Below are 18386 nucleotides of genomic sequence, written 5' to 3'. Positions count from 1 at the left end.
TCTTTGTTTAATAAATTAGTTCCCTTTAAATTCAAAATATTTTGATTTCTTATGTATTTGCACACTTAAGGTAGCCTTATTTAAGTAATTTTTAAAATGCTGTCTTTGTGCATTTCCAATGGATTTTCAATTCCCATACAAATAGAACTTGACACAAATGATGAGTTTAAAAATTAATCTGGTAAATAAGAAATACATCAGTCACCATTTCTAACATAATACATTATTCAGTTTCTTTACTTTGAGTTCTGCTATATAACTGCTAAATAAAAGTAGCCCTTGTGGTTTGAAAAAAGAAGCATCGTATTTAATGTCAAGGCTATGTTTAGTTGCAAATTGTGTTTTTAATGGTTACCGATGAATGAGAATCAATATTTCTTTAGGAAAATAACTAAAAAGTACAAATGGAAAACAAGATTAAAATCAACCCGTATTATCGAAGGCTATGTCTACACTACAGGATTACTCAGATTATACAATCGGTTGCCAAACAACAAATCCTGTAAACCAGTCGAGTGCGTGCGGCCACACTAAGCACATTAATTTGGCCGTGTGTGTCCACAGTACCGAGACTAGCGTCGACTTCTGGAGTGTTGCACTGTGGGTAGCTATCTTATAGTTCCCGCACTCTCCCCTGTCCATTGGAATTCTGGGTTGAGATTCCAATGCCTGATGGGGCAAAAAACATTTGTTGTGGGTGGTTCTGGGTACATGTCGTCAGGCCCCTCTGGGATGGCCGGGAAGGGTTCATGATGCTTACGTCTTCAGGAACACTAGTCTGTTTAAACGGCTGCAGCAAGGGATTTACTTCCCAGACCAGAAAACTTTTGGGGATGTTGACATGCCTATAGTTATTCTTGGGGACACAGCCTACCCCTTAATGCTATCGCTTATGAAGCCATACACAGGCAGCATGGACAGTAGTCAGGAGCCGTTCAGCTATAGGCTGAGCAAGTGCAGAATGATGGTAGAATGTGCATTTGGACATTTAAAGAGTCGCTGGCACACTTTACTGACTCGCTCAGACCTCAGACAAACCAGTATTCCCATTGTTATTGCTGCTTGCTATGTGATCCATAATTACTGTGAGAGTAAGGGGAAGATTGTTTATGGCAGGGTGCGAGGTTGAGACAAATTGCCTGGCCACTGATTATGCACAGCCAGGGCGATTACAGGAGCACGCCAGGAAGCACTGCGTGTCAGAGAAGCTTTGAAAACCAGTTTCATGACTGGCCTGGCTACGGTGTGACAGTTCTGTTTGTTTCTCCTTGATGAAAACCCACCCCCTTGATTGACTCATTCCCTGTAAGCCACCCACTCTCCCCCCCCCCTTTGATCACAACTTACTTGCATAGGAAATAAAGTCACTATCATTTAAAAACCATGTATTCTTTATTAATTATAAAAATAGGGAAAGAACTGATAAGGTAGCCCAGATGAGGTGTGGGGGGAGGGAAGGAAAAGGCCACTTCAAAACTTGAATGACAGCCTTCTGTTTCTTGGGCTGTCCAATGGGGTGAAATGGCAGGGTGCATGGAGCCTCCCACTTGTGTTCTTGGGTGTCTGGGTGAGGAGGCTATGGAACTTGAGGAGGGCAGTTAAACAGGGGCTGCAGCGGCACTCTGTGATCTTGCTGCCATTCCTGAAGCTCCATCAGATTCCAGAGCATGTCCATTTGATCCCACAGTAGTCCCAGCGTTGCATCCTGCCGCCTCTGATCTTCCTGCCATCACCTCTCATCTCGAGCGTTCCTCCTGTCCTCACGTTCATTGGCCACTTTCCTGTACTGTGATACTGTGTCCTTCCACTCATTCAGATGAGCTCTTTCATTGCGGGTCGACTGCATGATCTCAGTGAACATTTTATCTCGCATGCATCTTGTTTTTTGCCGCCCTATCTTTCACGGTGAATAACACTATTCCCATTACATAGCACGTGATTTCAGTACAAGGTTGCATTTTGCATCTTAATATTTTGAGTGCCTGCAGCTTTGGTGTTAAAGATCACAGATGCAGGGTCAGGCAACAGAATTCGGCTTGCATGCGGGCATGGTAAGCCATTATCTTTCGGCTTCTGAAACCTTCGTAAAAGTAATGCTCTCCTTTCCCATACCAAGCAAAGCCCATTGAGTGCTGCGGTTTTCATGTTAATGTGCAGCCGCAGAAACCAAACTAACCCCCCGAACCCCAATCCAATTCTCTGGGATGATCACTTTACCCCTCCCCCCACCGTATGGTTGGTATCAGGGAAGATCCCTGCTAGCCAAACGCGAACAGCTCAGCGCCAGTGCCTCTCCCCCCTCCAACCGCTTGGCTAACTGAGGAGAGGATTTCTTTTCAGCCACAGGCAAACAGCCCAGTAGGAACGGCCACCTCTGAATGTCCCCTTAATTAAATTATTGTATTTCAACCAGGTTACCATGAACAATATCACTCTCCTGAAGATAACATAGCGAGATAAAGAATGGATGTTGTTTGAATGCCGGGAAACACCGGGACCATATGCTGCCAGGCTTTCTCATGAAATGATACCAGATTACTTGCTACTAGCATGGCGTGGTAAAGTGTCCTACCATGGAGGATGGAATAAGGCTGCCCTCCCCAGAAACCTTCTGCAAAGGCTTTTGGAGTACCTCCAGGAGAGCTTCATAGAGAGATCCCTGGAGGCTTTCCGCTCCATCCCCAGACACGTTAACAGACTTTTCCAGTAGCTGTACTGGCCGCAGATGCATCTCAAGTCCTCAGGGCAAATTAATCATTAAATGCTTTTAAACCATGTTTTATATTTACAGAGGTACACTCACCAGAGGTCCCTTCTCTGGCTTCATGGTCCAGGACACTGCCTTGGGAGGGCTGGGAGGCTATTTCACTCTGGCTGAGAAAAAGATCCTGGCTGTTTTGGAGAGAACAGTGTGCTGTGTGCTCTCCACAAGCTTGTCGACGTCATTGTCGTCCTCCTCATCTTCCCCGTCTGCAAAATCCTCAGGCATGGCTGAGAGTACCCCCTCCTCAGAATCCATGGTTGGGGTGGGATAGTGGTGGCAGCTCCCCCCCGCCCCCCAGAATTGCATGCAGCTCATTGTAGAAGCGGCATGTCTGCCATCCGTTTGCTTCTTTGGCTTTCTGGTGCGCTTGTCTGAGCTCCTTAACTTTCATGCGGCACTGTAGTGAGTCCCTATTGTGGCCTCTCTCCATCATGATCTTGGAGATTTTTTTCAAATGTTTTGGCATTTCGTCTTTTGGAATGTAGTTCTGCTAGCACGGAATCGTCTTTCCCCATACAGCGATAAGATCCAGTACCTCCCGTATGGTCCATGCTGGAGCTCTTTTCCTATTCTGGGACTGCATAGTGACCTGTGCTTATGAGCTCTGTGTGGTCACCTGTGCGCTCCACACTGGGCAAACGGAATGAAATTCAAAAGTTTGCAGGGCTTTTCCTGTCTACCTGGCCAGTGCATCTGAGTTCAGATTGCTATCCAGAGTGGTCACAATGGTGCACTGTGGGATAGCTCCCAGAAGCCAATACCATTGAATTGCATCGACACTAACCCTAATTCGAACAGGCAATGTTGATTTCAGCGCTACTTCTCTTGTCGGGGAGGAGTACAGAAATCGATTTTAAGAGCCCTTTATGTCAAAGTAAATGGCTTCGTTGTGTGGATGGGTGCAGGTGTAGAACTGATAAATGAAATTGTTTTTAATTGTTCATTTTATTAATGTAACTTCTGTTCACCATTCACTACACTTGCCTACACTGTAACTTCTGTTCCATATTGTAATTCAAACCCCATTTTAAAACACTCCCTCTATTTTGTAAAAGCTTCCTCCAACCTTCATTTTTGCAAACCCTGCTGTAATCTTATTAGTTTAGTTTAGATGTGTGAATGAGGTATGTATGAATGATGGAATCAACCTCCAGCCCCAGCCTGTCCTGATGAGATAAAGTTCAAATACCAACGGCTGAAGACCTAGACAACAGCTCTAAACAAAGTAAGAAGCATCCACCCTAAAAAGAAAAGGACAACAGAAGGAAGATCAAAGCCAGGTTCAAGGCTGAAAGTCACGCCTGCAATTAATGGGTGATCAATCTAAACGCAGAGGCAGCGTGACACAGCAAGACCTATAGACTTTGAATCCAAACTAAAAGCCTATAAAAAAGAAGGGTGAGATGAGAAACTCTGGGTAACATTCTGCTGCCAACATGGAAGGACATCAGTGCCTGCCCAACAGAGATCCAGCTCAGCCTTGTGCCCAGCTTTCCTGGCCAGTTAGCTGCCACAAGCTACGAACCCAAGCTGCAAAATCAAGCCATGAACTTAAGCTATCTTCAGGACTGGTAACTATGCAGCAGCTGCAGAACACCTGATGAATATGTGTGTGTGTGTGTGTGTGTGTGTGTATAGGTAATAGGTATAATGTGTGTGTATAAGAATTAAGATATTAGTTATTAGTCATAAATTGTTATAATAATAAATGTGGCATCTTTGCCTTGTCCCCTTTAATAAGATCCTGCTCGTTTTTACTAGTCTAATATAATTGGTACAACACAGGGTTAATTTGATTTAATGCTGCTAAATTTAACCTAAACTCGTAGTGTAGACCAGGCGTAAAGGTAAGTTATCTAAATTTTGAGGTCTCTTTAGTAGAGATATTGCCTGATAAAAGGAGCATTGTATCTATGCATTTTTCCATGCTATTGCTGCAAAGTGCATTATGTGATATGAATGTTCTATGTTCACTAGCGTAAATCTTTTTTTATGCTAGTTAAACAATCTTGTACCATAGGATCAGTGCAAAAATGTTTTCATAGCACACGTCCAGACTAACCCGCGCCATCAACCCGAACGGAGTTCCGGAATTGACACGGAGAGCCGCGGACATCGATGCCGCGCCGTCCAGACGGGTGAGTACCTCGATTTTAGAAATTCGATTTCAGCTACGTTATTCCCGTAGCTGAAGTTGCGTATCTAAAATCGATTTTAATACCTAGTCTGGACGTGGCCATAGTAGCTTTCAGTGGATCTCTTGCTCCACCCGCCTAATCTCCAAAGGGAACTAATTTTTTCCGGATTTAAATTTTCCATTAAGCATACTTTAAATCAGTCGCTCTCAAACTTTTTTTACTGGCGACCCTTTTCACATTGCAAGCCTCTCAGTGCGACCTCCCAAATAAATTAAACACACTGTTTAATATATTTAACCCTATTATAAATGCTGGAAGCAAGCGGAGTTTGTGATGGAGGTTGACAGCTCACGACTCCCCATGTAATGACCTCGTGACCCCTGAGAGGTCTCAACCCCTAGTTTGAAAACCTTTGCTTTAAATCTTAACTATTTTAGCCTTTTTTGAGTCTATATAGATAGTTATTGGTCATCGATTTACAGTAACTTAAGCATATCTTTTTATTTAAAAAATTAGTTTATCATATGTATGTACAGTGTTTTAAGTAAAAGTTGTTTCTTTTGATTTAGGAGGTGATAAGATTGTGGACTAGAATGTGATTAATGTTCTTTGCAGATGTTGTTTTATATGCTTCAGAGGCTTTCTGAAGTAGACAGTCTAGACTGTCTGTCTGCATTCTGTTAGAGCTTTGATCCTTAATTAAAACTGTTGTACTACATTTATCATGTTCGGTTTTTAACCTCAGAAAATTCTTAACTCTGATTTTATATATATTTATATATGTGTGAGGGCAATTGTCCTAGTAAAAAATGGTGTTTAGGAGAGCTTTTATGCTTCACATATTCCGCAAGTAGCAGAAAATAGTCTTTCTGCAGCCCCAAAGCCGTGAGTTGAACATTCAACTCTGTTTAGATACAGTAACGTTATTCTTAAAGTAATAAGCAGTCACTTCACCAAAAAAAAAAAAAAATTCGAAATGTTGCCATTATAATTTTGTTCCTCCTGTACTGTTAATATGCCTAAAAATATATCTGACTTTTGGTTCAGTCTCTGATGGTTTGGTTTCTCCCCCTCATTTGGGTCATTATACTTGTGGTTTTTTTGGTCAGATCTCAGATACCACTGACCCACTTGCCTGTCACTTCTTCCAGCACCACCAAGACTATATTTTCTAGCCCCTATTCTTGCAGTTGAAGGTGACTGAACAGCACTGCCTTCAGGCTTTAACAGGGTAAAGAGATTATACTGCTGCACTGCACATGGTGTAAGAACCTAAACAAATACAATTGTTAACATCAGACTACCTTTCCGAATTGGGGCTTGATTTTCTGCTTCTATAGAATTCATATTCCACCTCTGTGTTGGGAAGCAAGAGACCTGGATTGAAAATGGAATTCATGTCCCCCAACTAGCAGAACAAAACAGTTTATATGGAGGAGTGGAATACAAAATTATCACTCTTGGTGATGCTTCATTAAATGCACTACTGTTGGAAATGTAGTTTTGTCATCTTATGGAAAAAAAATTTTTTTTTTGGTTAGCTGCTTATTTAGAAGTACATTTAACTTTCAAATCAGTAGCATGTAAATTCTCAGTTTTAAAAGGGAGCTTTCAGTACTCAAAATTAGTATTTGAACTTCATTAAGACATTGAGTAGTCACATGAAAAATTAAAACTGTTTCAATGATCTTGTATTAACAGTGAAAATAGTGTGTATAAATGTGATAAAATATATATCAGGACGCAATATGTATAAAGTTTGTAGGATCAAATTGTTAAAGGCCACTGTTTATAGTGCAGTAGCATCTAAACATCCCCATCAATGATTAGAGCCCCATTGTGATGGATGCTATACAAACACAATGACCATCCTTTCCCCAGAGCGCTTACAATCTGTGTGTATGGCAAGATGCAACAGATGGCTGAGACAAATAAATGACTATTTAATTTAGAAAAGGGTATTGTAAATGCATTCAAACAAGGGAGGAGAGTTAAGGTTGCACATCCATGCTGAACTTTGGTACTGCCTGCCTTCACTGTTGAACCGTGCAACATGAATGCTGAATTAAGTTATTAATTTGCATTTATTACATATAACGTTGAATTGTGTAACAATTATTCTTTTGGTATTCCAAAAAAAAGAGAGACCCAGGGTGTGGAGAGCCATACTGAATGGGCAGAGCATGAGCCTGCACCTTAACTTGTATATCTAACCATGCTGGAAAAACTTAATGGTCTATTTTTACTTCAGTGATCAAACAAGAAAACTGTAGTAATGAAATGCTGGCATGAAGTTTTGTATTGTTAATCTCAATGAAATGAATGTGGTGGATGCAATCCCCTGCAGATTTAGGAAGGGAGTACTATAACTGTTCATACATGGAACAATGTAAGAGCTTGAATTTAAACTTATTTTCAGTCTCTCTGGAAAGTCTAGGGTCACCAGAAAGGTGTCAAAACCATAATATGTTGGCTTACTTTGAACCCTTGTTCGGGTGGAAAAGTTAACTGAGGAGCAGTTTCTTCAAGGTTCTTGGGCTGAAATAGGAAAGATTGTCCTCTTCATTGGGGTTGTGTGATGCATCAGTGCCACCACTTTGCACCCTGTCACTGGGATGTGACTGAACCTCTTAACACACACATAGGGCAAATATAGAAAAACTGGCTTTGACCTTTGTTGGATTGCCACACCTGAACTGTGACTATAAGCAGCACTCTCTTATTTGTTTTATTATAGAATAGCCCCTCTACATGCACCATAAAAGAAAAGAAAAAGGTTGTTTGTATACTAAAGTTGTCTGTGAAGAGGGTTTTAGGTTTTGTTGGTGGAGAGAGGTCTTTGAACAGTGGGACATCAGGCTGCAAGCAGATGTCTTGAGGTTCTGTATCTCCTAGGGAAACTCTTTTACTCCCGGGGGAATTCTGCGGAAAAAAATTAAATTCTGCACACAATATTTTAAAATTCTGAAAAATTCTTTATATTTTATTTGTCAAAATAACACCATATAATCATGCAAGTTTCAGTTATTTTGGTAATTTATTTCAAAATATCATCTGTCCGCAAGTATGTATGTACCAGAGTCTTTTTTTGGTCTGTATTGTTAATTTTCTTTTGACAAATAGATTCTTTACTAGGCATATTAATATAGAACTTTGAGTAATTCATTTAAATTATAATACAGAACTATATTTCCTGCACTCATCAGAAGCAGTGCAAAGGCTTGGGACTTAGAAGGGTAATGAAGGTCCTGAGAGAGAGGGAAGGAGCCTGGAGTGAAACTAGAGGGTTGTTGGGTGTGGGGGGTGAAGGGGAGAAGTATAGAACAGGCTTTTTTGGTGGGGAGAGGCACAACAGTTACGGAGCCTCCCCCATGCAGAACCTGGCTGATCACAAGCCTCTCCCATTCAGTCAGGCACATTTACTGCAGTCCCTGTATCCCCCACCATCCTGATGGCCTCCAGCTTCCTTCCCCATCCTCATGGATCCCTGCAGCCCTCCTCCATGGTCCCTATGTGTACATTCACCCCACTCCCATTCAACCCCTGGCTCAGTGCTGTCACCCTCTAGCTCCTGAGCCCACTAGCATCACCAATCTGTCCCTCCCGGTAGCCATTCTGAACCACTGTCTGTGACACCCCCCCTGTCTCCCAGCAGTCCCTTGTGCCCCACTCTGTCCTAACCTGGTCCATGGGCTAGGTGCTGTGATGAACTTCTAGTCCTGGCACAGAATTTTTTTTTTCCCCACAGAAAATGCATTCTGTCCCAGAAGTGCTGCAGTTCTCTCTTTTTCCCACCAGAGGCCACTCTGGCACCAGAACAGTCTGCTGCATTCATGCTGTTGGCTGTTTTTGGCACCACAGTGGGCTCTGGTGGGCAAAAGGCAGAAGTGCAGCACTTCTGGGACAGAATGCATTTTCTGTAAATAAATAAGATAAGATTCTGTGGGACACACGAATTCTGCACATGTGCAGTGGTGCAGAATTCCCCCATGAGTAGGAAATGGAAACTTGTGCAGGATGGGTAATATGATAGAGCTTGATGCTCTCTCAGTAAACAGGAAGCTGGTATTTCTCTGGTTTTAGTAGACAGTTCAATTCCCAAGCGTTTTGTTTGTAGAGAAACACTGTATAGTCATGGACTTGTGTGTAAATGTTCCACACTTAAGAGGAGAAATCAATAACATACCTAGTTGGTCAGCCCAGAAAAAAGATAAAATAATTAGAACTCAGTGTAATAAGATAATTAATTAGTCAAATCTTGATATAGATCTATATATTATTTGAGGCAGAGAATCAGGTGGAACTGTTTTAGTCTCTCCGCACACATCTGAGTTTGCTTGGAAGCTTTCATTTCAATAGAATCATGGTAAAATTTTTTTTTCAGTATTAACATATTGAAATTAGATCATAAAAGCTGTTCATTGTGGTTTTTTTACTTAAACTGTATTTCAGGCTCTCCTGTAAAGTTAAGTACACAAAGCCAGCCCAGTAGTTGAATAAAAAGTAACTTTTTTTTCTTCAGATAGACCAAATTCTTCCTTGACTTGCACTCTGTAAAGCCAAGCCTTGTTGTATCTAATGGGGTTGTATAGAGTTGTATAGAGTATCATAATCCTAACTAGATATTGTATAGCTCAGCAGAATTTGGAATGACTGATTCTCTAGGTGAAGCAATATCTTTTATTGGACCAACTTCTGTTGGTGGAAGGGACAAGCTTTCAAGCCTCATCATTTTTTCCAGGTCTGGAGAAAGAAATGAGTGTCCAAGGTAAATACAACCAGGGACAGATTAAACATCAGTGGCTCACATGTTTATAGGAGAGACCTTAAAATGAAGTGGGCAGTTAACACCTCCACAGTCTTAAGAGGATGGAGGGTTAGTTGATGGCAGGGTTTGTTACAAGTTGCTGCAGTGTGCCAAAAACCCCAGTGTCAAGTCCATGTTTTTAGTGTCTAGTAGTTATGAATTTAAGCTCTCAGGCTCTTTTTTGACAGCGTACAGGTTTCCGCTGAGGATGAGGACTGAGAGGTTTATTATGAAATGGCTTTTCTGTGAACTGTTGAGCTATTATTCCTCTAAACATTCATGTGGTACTAGAATGAGCAAAGCAATATAATCCTGAATTTATCAGCATTAGGTTCAGCAGGATTCTGCACAAGTTTAAGACTTCAAATTAGGAAATCAGTTTAGAATATGTTTAAGACCATCCATCCCTGTTCAAGACAGCACTTAAGTGCATTAAGTCCTCATGACTTCAGTGGAACTTAAGCATGTGCTGAAGTGCTATCCAAAATAAGGTGTTCCTGAATCAGGGTTTTATATTGGAAGGGACTTCTTGGTTAATTATATGTTTGTGGTGTTTTAACATTGAAGATGTTAAAAGTTATAGTTTCTACATCTTTATACCTTTTATTTGAGATAATTAAAATCTGAATTCTGAACTTTTACAAGAAAGGTCTGAGGTGATGTTTTATAAAACAAATGTTCCCATACGTAGTCTTACAAAGAAGAATATTGTGTTGATTCATTAATAACCAACTCTAGTGTCTCTTATATAGTACATATTTACAGTATTGCTGGAGAATTTTGGCTGAAGTATGTGGTGTGCACTCTCAATCAATTTATAATGTCTTCAGTGTGATTCTTACAAAGAAGATGAAAAATGAAGTATCCAGTCTAACTGGAGAGGAGAATGTTGGCTCCTCACCTCTTCTTGCTCTGTTTTTTTTCATTGTAGGGATTGGACTGTAAAAAACTACGTGTACCTTCTGTTGGTGGGTGAGGAGAGATGATGAAATTCTGAAATGTTCACCAATGTGCAAGTTTCTTCTCCAGAGATTGTCTGGAAAGAGTGATAAGTGTCCATCACTTGTCTGTGGTGTTTGTATGTGTAGGGAAGTAAATCACATTTTCAATCTTTTTTAACACTGAACATGAGAAATATGTTAGTGATTTATGTTGAAACTTGGGGTGTACAGATTGTGATCTGATGATGAAACAGGAGAAATGTCTTCAATATTTTTGTTTAATAGAATTGCAAATGGTGGTAGAAGGAATTTAGTTTCAAGAAGCAGATCCGATTGAAGAATATGGGATGTCTTCACACATGGCAGCACATGGTTGCATGGAAAAGATGTTAAGATCCTCTTATTCTAGAGTACTTAAGTTTTACTCCAATTCTTATTTATTCATTTAATCTGAAGACTGGGAAATTACTTCAATTAAAAGCAAACTTGTAAACCTTGAAGGTCGTCTTCTACAAAATATACTCCAAATACCTACGTAATGCTCAGGAACTGCCTGAATCAGAGTTGCCAATTTATGTACTTATGTGCAGTTCATAAACTCAGAATGCTGAAACAGCAGCTACCAACCAGTACTAGAAAGTCCTCAAGAATGTATCAAAAAACCTAATCAATCAGTTCCTTTCTAGTCTCTTAGGTAGGCTAGCCTTTTTTATTTCTGCTTCAGGAAGACTATATCCAGAGTCATTGCTCTTAATTTTTGTGGAGTTTTTGCTCTCCTTGTGATTTTGTCCACTTAATAGTCAGATCATATGAGAGTAATTAGTTTATGAAGCTCAGTTTATTCTGTTTCAGGGGAATGTAAAAGATTCTAGTTCCCATTTTACACAGTTATGAAAATAAACAATGCATGGAATTTGATGTAAAAAAAAATCTGGGTTCTATTACCATCACTGTCGTCATTTTGCTCTGAAACATTACTATTTTACAGTTTTATAGTGCCACCCATCACCATAGTATCTGAATGCCTTCCATGTAAAACCAATAGCAAATTCTATGGTGGACTTCATGGAGCCTCTGGCATGTCCTCCTCCTTTTTGGGGTCAAAACTGCTTGGGATATTTTTTTTGAGGGGAGGGACTTTGAATTATGTCACTTATAGTGGACAGGCCTTTTCAAAGAAGAAGGCATTACAACATTTCCTAAAGATGGACAGACTCTAGATTTGCCTGATCTCTTCTGAAAGATTGGTGAGAGGATCTAGCTATGGAGCAGAGAATGTTTGTTTTGTTCTCAGCTTTTGCATGTTTCACCGTGGACTTTGAGATGTGCATTGTCCTTGAGTGTGGCTGTAATCGTGTTCAATAGATCAGTGGGTCTTGGATATAGCTGGGGATTCATGCATTACTTAATTAAACTGCATTGGAAGCTGACTGAAAACCAGTGGAGAAAAATATTACAATCGTTCAATGGATGCTGCCAAAACTCGTCACTCTCACCATCCTGAGGCGATACTGCTTGCCAGTCACCTACAGTGGAATCCAAACTCTTACTCAGTGAGAGGGGTTACTTATCCTTCAGTAACTATTATTCTTTTGGGTGGACCCCTCAACCCAACTTTCATCTGTGCTTTTTGGAGTTCTCATCTCCTATAGACTTTGACTTGTGAGGGAACTGAGGGAGGGTTGCGGCCACTCATGCCTTCACGCAAAAAGCATGAAGAGGCACAGGAAACATGCTGACAGATATGGCTCTTTTAAAAAGTGTGTGTGTGTGTGTGTGTGTGTGTGTGTGTGTCTCTCACACAAGGCATATGTACACCTTCAGTTTGATCCACTCCAACCTCTCAATCAACAGTTATTGTTGGGTAAGTGCAGATGTGAACGGAGGGTCAGATGCATTAACTTGCGGAGGTACCAATTTGTTAAAGCTGAAATCTAACAAATTAGATTTGCCTATTTGGTAAGTATAATAGAATAGTATTGGAAAGTAATATAATCAGGATAACCCCTTTTAGAGCTGGGGAGTCCTAGCTTATTGAATTTATCTCTTACATTCTTTTCAGTTCTGTTTCTATCTTGGACAGTATTTTTCAGGTCTCAGCCAATTGACAGTTGACTTAATTTGCCCAGAGCCACATAAACTATAAATTGTTGATTATTTACATAAGTGTAGCTACCACAGGCACATACTGAACACACAACATGCATGCAGTCTTGTAAATAATTAGCATAGACCCCTGTTGCTGCTCACTAACTATATGAAGGAACAATAACAAATCAGGGTTTTTTAGTTGAACTGCTTACCAATTTTCATCTCCAGTGCATTTATCACCCTTTAAATAATTCTCAAATGGTGTAAAGATGCACTTATCGTAAGGCACTATTATAAATGTGGTTCCTGCTATTTCTCGTTTGGTTTGATAGAGACTAGGGGTACGTTCACACTACAGCTTAAAATCGATATTAGTAAAATCGATTTTATAAAACAGGATTTATAAAATCGATTTTACACGTCCACACTAGGGCACATTACTTCGGTGGTGTGCGTCCATGGTCCCAAGCTACCATCGATTTCCGGAGCGGTGCACTCTGGGTAGCTCAGTAAAAGAATGGGACCAATAACTTAGATTTCTGTCCACACTAACCCTAAATCGATATAGTAATATCGATTTTAGGGTTATTCCTTTCGTTTAGCTGGAGTACAGAAATCGATTTTAAGACCCCTTAAAATCGATTTTAAGTGCCTTGTGTGGACGGTTACAGCGTTAAATCGATTTAACACTGTTTAAATCGATTTAACGCTGTAGTGTGGACCTGGCCTAGTTTAAAACATCTCAAGCAATTGTTGTTAAAGTACTTTAAAGATCTTTTAGAGTAATTTACTTGAACTAAAAATGAGAAATGTGGCTTGCCCAGTTAAAATCCAAAATATAGTTAGTTGAGGTCTTGCTAGAAAGAGTGTTTCTGTTATTTGCATTAAACACATACAGTATCTGAAATGAAAGCTTGTCACTTCTCAATCGTGAGTGGTGGGGTGAGTCCAAGTGTCTGGTGACACTTCTGTTTTTGCAGCTTTGATGGGTTTAGCAACTCTAGGGTCCACAGCTTGGACCATGTTCAATATCATGGATTCAAGGTTCAATGAAGGGGGCTGCTCTCATTTCTGGTGAATGGGTGCCAAATGGCTCTTGACTTTCAGCTGTTTCTCTACTACGTCCCTTGATATCCAGTAGATGGCATCAGTGTATAACAGATTTTTTGTACTTTGTTCTTAGTTGGAAGATTCTTGTTTATTTCAAATACTGTACTGTATTTTTCTATATTACTCAGACTATTAATTGGAATTTCCCCTATTCAAAGCAATTTCTTTTAATATTACAGAATTTTACCCCAGGTTAGATACTTGTATCTATAAATAGTCTTTCCTCCTTGTGCTATGTAATCCACATTTCTAGAGTGTGGCAATCATTTGGAAAAGTAACCAAACAAATCCTTTATAGTTCCCATAAACTTAGAAGACCTAGTCATGCATTCTTTGATTTTTATATATAAGCATTTCGCCTATTTTAAAAAAAAAAAAAAGTTTACAATAGAACAAGACATTATTTTGAAGGAAGACTACAGGTTAACCGTATATGGAGAATAGTGCCTTTTGATTGACAAAGAGGTGTGCGCAGCTTCACATCTGGGGTGAGAACTTTTGTTTGGGATTTTTTGAGGTATCAAGAAGTTTGACCTCTGGAAACTACTTTTAGGTTTGTCTGAGTCTCATGGAAAATTTATTTCCTAAACAGCTTATTTGACTTTGCCCCTACAGCCAACTCACTCCCCCCACCACCCCCTATTTCTGGTATTTAATTTCCTATAGATGGACAAACACGGGAATCCTAAGCACATTCAAACCATGTGAGTTCCTGTCTAAGCGTTTAACAGTATCTTGAAAACTTAGTTAAATATCAGCTGGATATGTTTTTGGACAGCTAGCCTGAGTTGCTGCCTGTGCTAGCGTGGCTGTACTGCTTTTTTTAGTGTGCTTGCTTGAGCAGAACTACTAGCATGGGGACATCTACATGAGCTAAGAAGCATACCTCTTAGCTCAAATGTAGGTGAACACTATGCCATTAATTGGGTTATTTTTTCAAACTTTTCTTCACAACTGCAAGGGTTAGAAACTTTTTTAAGAGCTGAGCTAATGAAGTAATCAGGTGACCCTAGGTGATGGAGGGGTGCTAAGACAAGGAAGTGAGGCAGCCTTTGAAAACTGGGTAAATTCTGCTAACTAATGCTGCTTTGGAATTTAAGACCACCATTTATTTGACTAATACTTACTGATTAAGCTCTATCCTTTAGCCAATAAAACCTTTGGTTACAGCCATATAATGAAAAGCTATGCCAAAATTTGTCACTTATTTGGTAAGAAATATTTTCCAGCCTTTCTACAAATCTTGACAAGCTATGCGTTGTTTGGGCTATATCATTAAATTTAATAGAAAACTTTTGTTTTTAGCTGCTGTTGTTTTTATGTTTCAGTACCTGTTTAGAATGCATGCTAACTTTAAATATAGCAATGAGAAGAGAACTTGAATATTAATAATGGTATCAATATAAGAAGCTTATATGCAGCCTGATTTTTAGTGTTCAAATGTGCTTCAGCCTTCAGAATCCAGTGGTTTAACATTAATTTATTTTTAATTCCAAATAGGTGCCATACTAGGCAGATCGGAAACACAGGAGTGCATCTACTATAATGCTAATTGGGAAAAGGATAAAACAAATCGCAGTGGCATTGAACCTTGTTATGGTGATAAAGATAAAAGACGACACTGCTTTGCTACATGGAAGAATATTTCTGGATCAATTGATATTGTGAAACAAGGTTGTTGGCTGGATGATATCAACTGTTACGATAGGTGAGAAAATTTTAAGTATCTTAAGTATAATAATGCTTTAAACCAAGTTTACTGGGGGAAAAAAAGGCTAGTTAGGAGACACGTTATAGTACATTGTTCACTATGTTAGAAGCCAGAATTTTTGAATTTAGGTGCCTGCAGTTCCCATTAAATTTATTAAAGCTTTTACTTTATCTGGCATGTTGGAAGAAGGAAGGGTGCCAGTAAGTAAAATTAAAACCTAAGAGGTTAACTAAGAGGGAGGGAGGGAGTTTGGATGTGGGGAGGACTCAGGGCATGGCCTCTGTGAGGGAGTTCGGGTGCTTGAGGGGACTTGAGGCAGGGGGTTGGGGTGCGGGAGGTGGAGTGCAGGGTGAAGGATCCAGGCACCGCTTACCTGGGGTGGCTCACCGCAAGCAGTGACTGTCCCTGTTGCTCCTAGGCAGAGCACGGATAGGTGGCTTTGTGCTCTGCCTGCATCCCGAGCGCTGGTTCCAGGAACCAATGGGAGCTGTAGGGGTAGTGCCTGCAAGGGACAAGTGCACAGAGCTGCCTAGCCACGCCTCCACCCACAGGCACTGCCCCTGGAGCAGCGCACAAAGCCCCCTAGCCATGTCTCTGCATAGAAGCAGCAGGGACAGGGAGCCGCTTGCAGGGAGCCACCTGAGGTGAAGGCCGCGCCTGCACTCACACTCCTTCCCAGAGCCCATGTCCTGCTCCCCCTCCCGCACGCAGGACCCCTTGTGGCCGTTTGTCCACCTAGGAGCAGCAGGGACATGTTGCCACTTCCAGGGAGCCAGGTAGGGAGCGTGCTCGCCCCACACCAACTGGACTATAAACCAGACTTTCAATGAAGATCAGAAATGCCAGTTTATAGAGCTTTCCAGTTGGTAAAGTGCAAGATAACATAGCATTTACTGCAACAAAGAGTCCTGTGGCACCTTACAGACTAACAGATGTACTGGAGCATAAGCTTATGCTCCAGTACATCTGTTAGTCTGTAAGGTGCCACAGGACTCTTTATTGCTGTTTACAGATCCAGACTAACACAGCTACCCCTCTGATACTTAACAGCTTTTACTATAGTTGGACATATTTTTCATCATCTTCCATTGACTCATAGAAATAGTGACAAACTTGAAGTATTCGTGTTTTTTTTTAATTTTTTCCTTCTGATCCCTTAAAGTTTATTTTATAAGTACTGCTTATTACTGAATGATTTAAGTAAAGTATTCAAACTAGTGCCTAAAGTTATATTCCTAGGGGTAGAATTTTAAAAGCATTTTAGAAGTCCAGCTCTCATTGGACCCTAAACCATTATTCAGACATGTCAATATATAGCTTGATTGTCAAAATTTCTGAGCACCTAGAAGCTCCCACTGAGGCCAGTGGCAGCTTCCGTGTACTCATAATTTCTGAAAATCTTGACCTTTTTTGTGTAACTGATGGCCAGTCAGATATGGTAAGCAATAACACACACAATAGGATTGTATTGGGGTATCAGTAGGCATTGGTTGGGTCCTAGGCCGAATGCTAAAGATTACAACCATCTAATTGATCTCTGTATGGTACTCTGAAGGATTCTTTTGGAGCTACAAAATGTCTTTATACCAGTGTTGGGAGAGGGAGGAGAAGGAAGAAAAGGAATACATTAAATTTCTAGTATTGTCTTTGCATTAGTAAAATGTTTCCAAAAAGCTTGAACAAAACTTAAAAAAAAAAAACAAAAAAAACCACCCCTTAATCTTACAAATCTTCATATCTTTAAAAAAAAAAATTGTTCAACTTTACTTGTGTCAGTGGAAGAAAGTGATATTCATTATAGTCCTCTTTACCTCATAAAAAAGTTTTATAGCTTTAAGTTCATCAGTAAAAAGCAGTTAAAGGAAAAATTGTAATTCTGATTTGCCAGTTCCTCCGAAGTAGCAAAGCATCTATAGATATTTTCCTGACACTGACTGAAGTGTTGCTGTGCTGAAGGGAAAAAGGCAGTTTTTATGAAATCTTGTCAACTGCTATTCACAGTGTTGTAGAACTGTATTTCAACCATCGTGGGGAGGTAGTGAGACTATATTCCCTTTTCAGGGGAAGGGTAGGTGTGAGGGGTATGTTTCCAGCTTGAGGGTTGATGTTGTTACTCTCAAATTTTAAAACTTTAAGGAGGGACTTTCTGCAGTGCTTATTGTTGGCCTAATTCTCACTGGAAATCCATGAGAATTTTGGCACTGATTACAAATGAGAGCTGACCTAAGAATTTTCAAGAGTGCTTGGAACTGCCTCACTCAAAGCTTCCTACAAAGATGAAAAAAGATTTGGAAGAAGTCAAAGGGTGTGAGAGGAGTGAAAAGTTGAAGAGGAAGATTTTTTGTGAGTAGACAAAATTGCACTAGCATAGTTTAAACTGGTACAACCCCCGGTGGATAATCTTATCTCGGTGTAAGAGTGGCTTTTTCTTTTAAGACAGGTTTAAATTGCCTCATGTGGATGTTCACAGTTTTTGTATCAGTCTGTTTTTGACCAGATGAGTCAATCTTAAGGGTCTGTCTAAACATGGAGTTATTCAGGAATAGCTTTTGCACTTCAAATTCATACTCCACCTTGATCCAAATTAATTTTCAAGTGTAGACAAGCCTTAAGTGGAATTGCACCAGTTGTGTTGATTAAACCCTATATTTTCTAGAGAAATAAAGGGAGCTAAGGAAGTGGGAGCGAATGCTAATTTTTTTCTTTGTAGCATACTATACACAGCATTTAGTAAACAAAAAAATTAAGATATTAAAACTTTGCTCTGGTTCTTAAATAACAATTGATTTTGGTAATCAATACTATCTACTGCATTTCAGTAAAC

At 40.1% G+C, this 18386-nt stretch overlaps 1 protein-coding gene across 2 annotated transcripts in view; it reads left to right on the top strand.

Annotated features, from left to right (window-relative positions):
- ACVR2A (activin A receptor type 2A) overlaps nucleotides 1-18386 on the top strand; it is a 109305-nt gene that overhangs the window by 32921 nt on the left and 57998 nt on the right. For both annotated transcript variants that reach the window (XM_030579491.1, XM_030579492.1), the window contains exon 2: nucleotides 15352-15559. In XM_030579491.1, coding sequence (XP_030435351.1) covers nucleotides 15352-15559 — 208 coding nt within the window. The remainder of the gene's footprint in view (nucleotides 1-15351; nucleotides 15560-18386) is intronic.

Source organism: Gopherus evgoodei, chromosome 11 (assembly GCF_007399415.2).
Source record: "Gopherus evgoodei ecotype Sinaloan lineage chromosome 11, rGopEvg1_v1.p, whole genome shotgun sequence".
Taxonomy (NCBI): Eukaryota; Metazoa; Chordata; order Testudines; family Testudinidae; genus Gopherus; species Gopherus evgoodei.
This window is presented reverse-complemented; position numbering and strand designations above follow the sequence as displayed.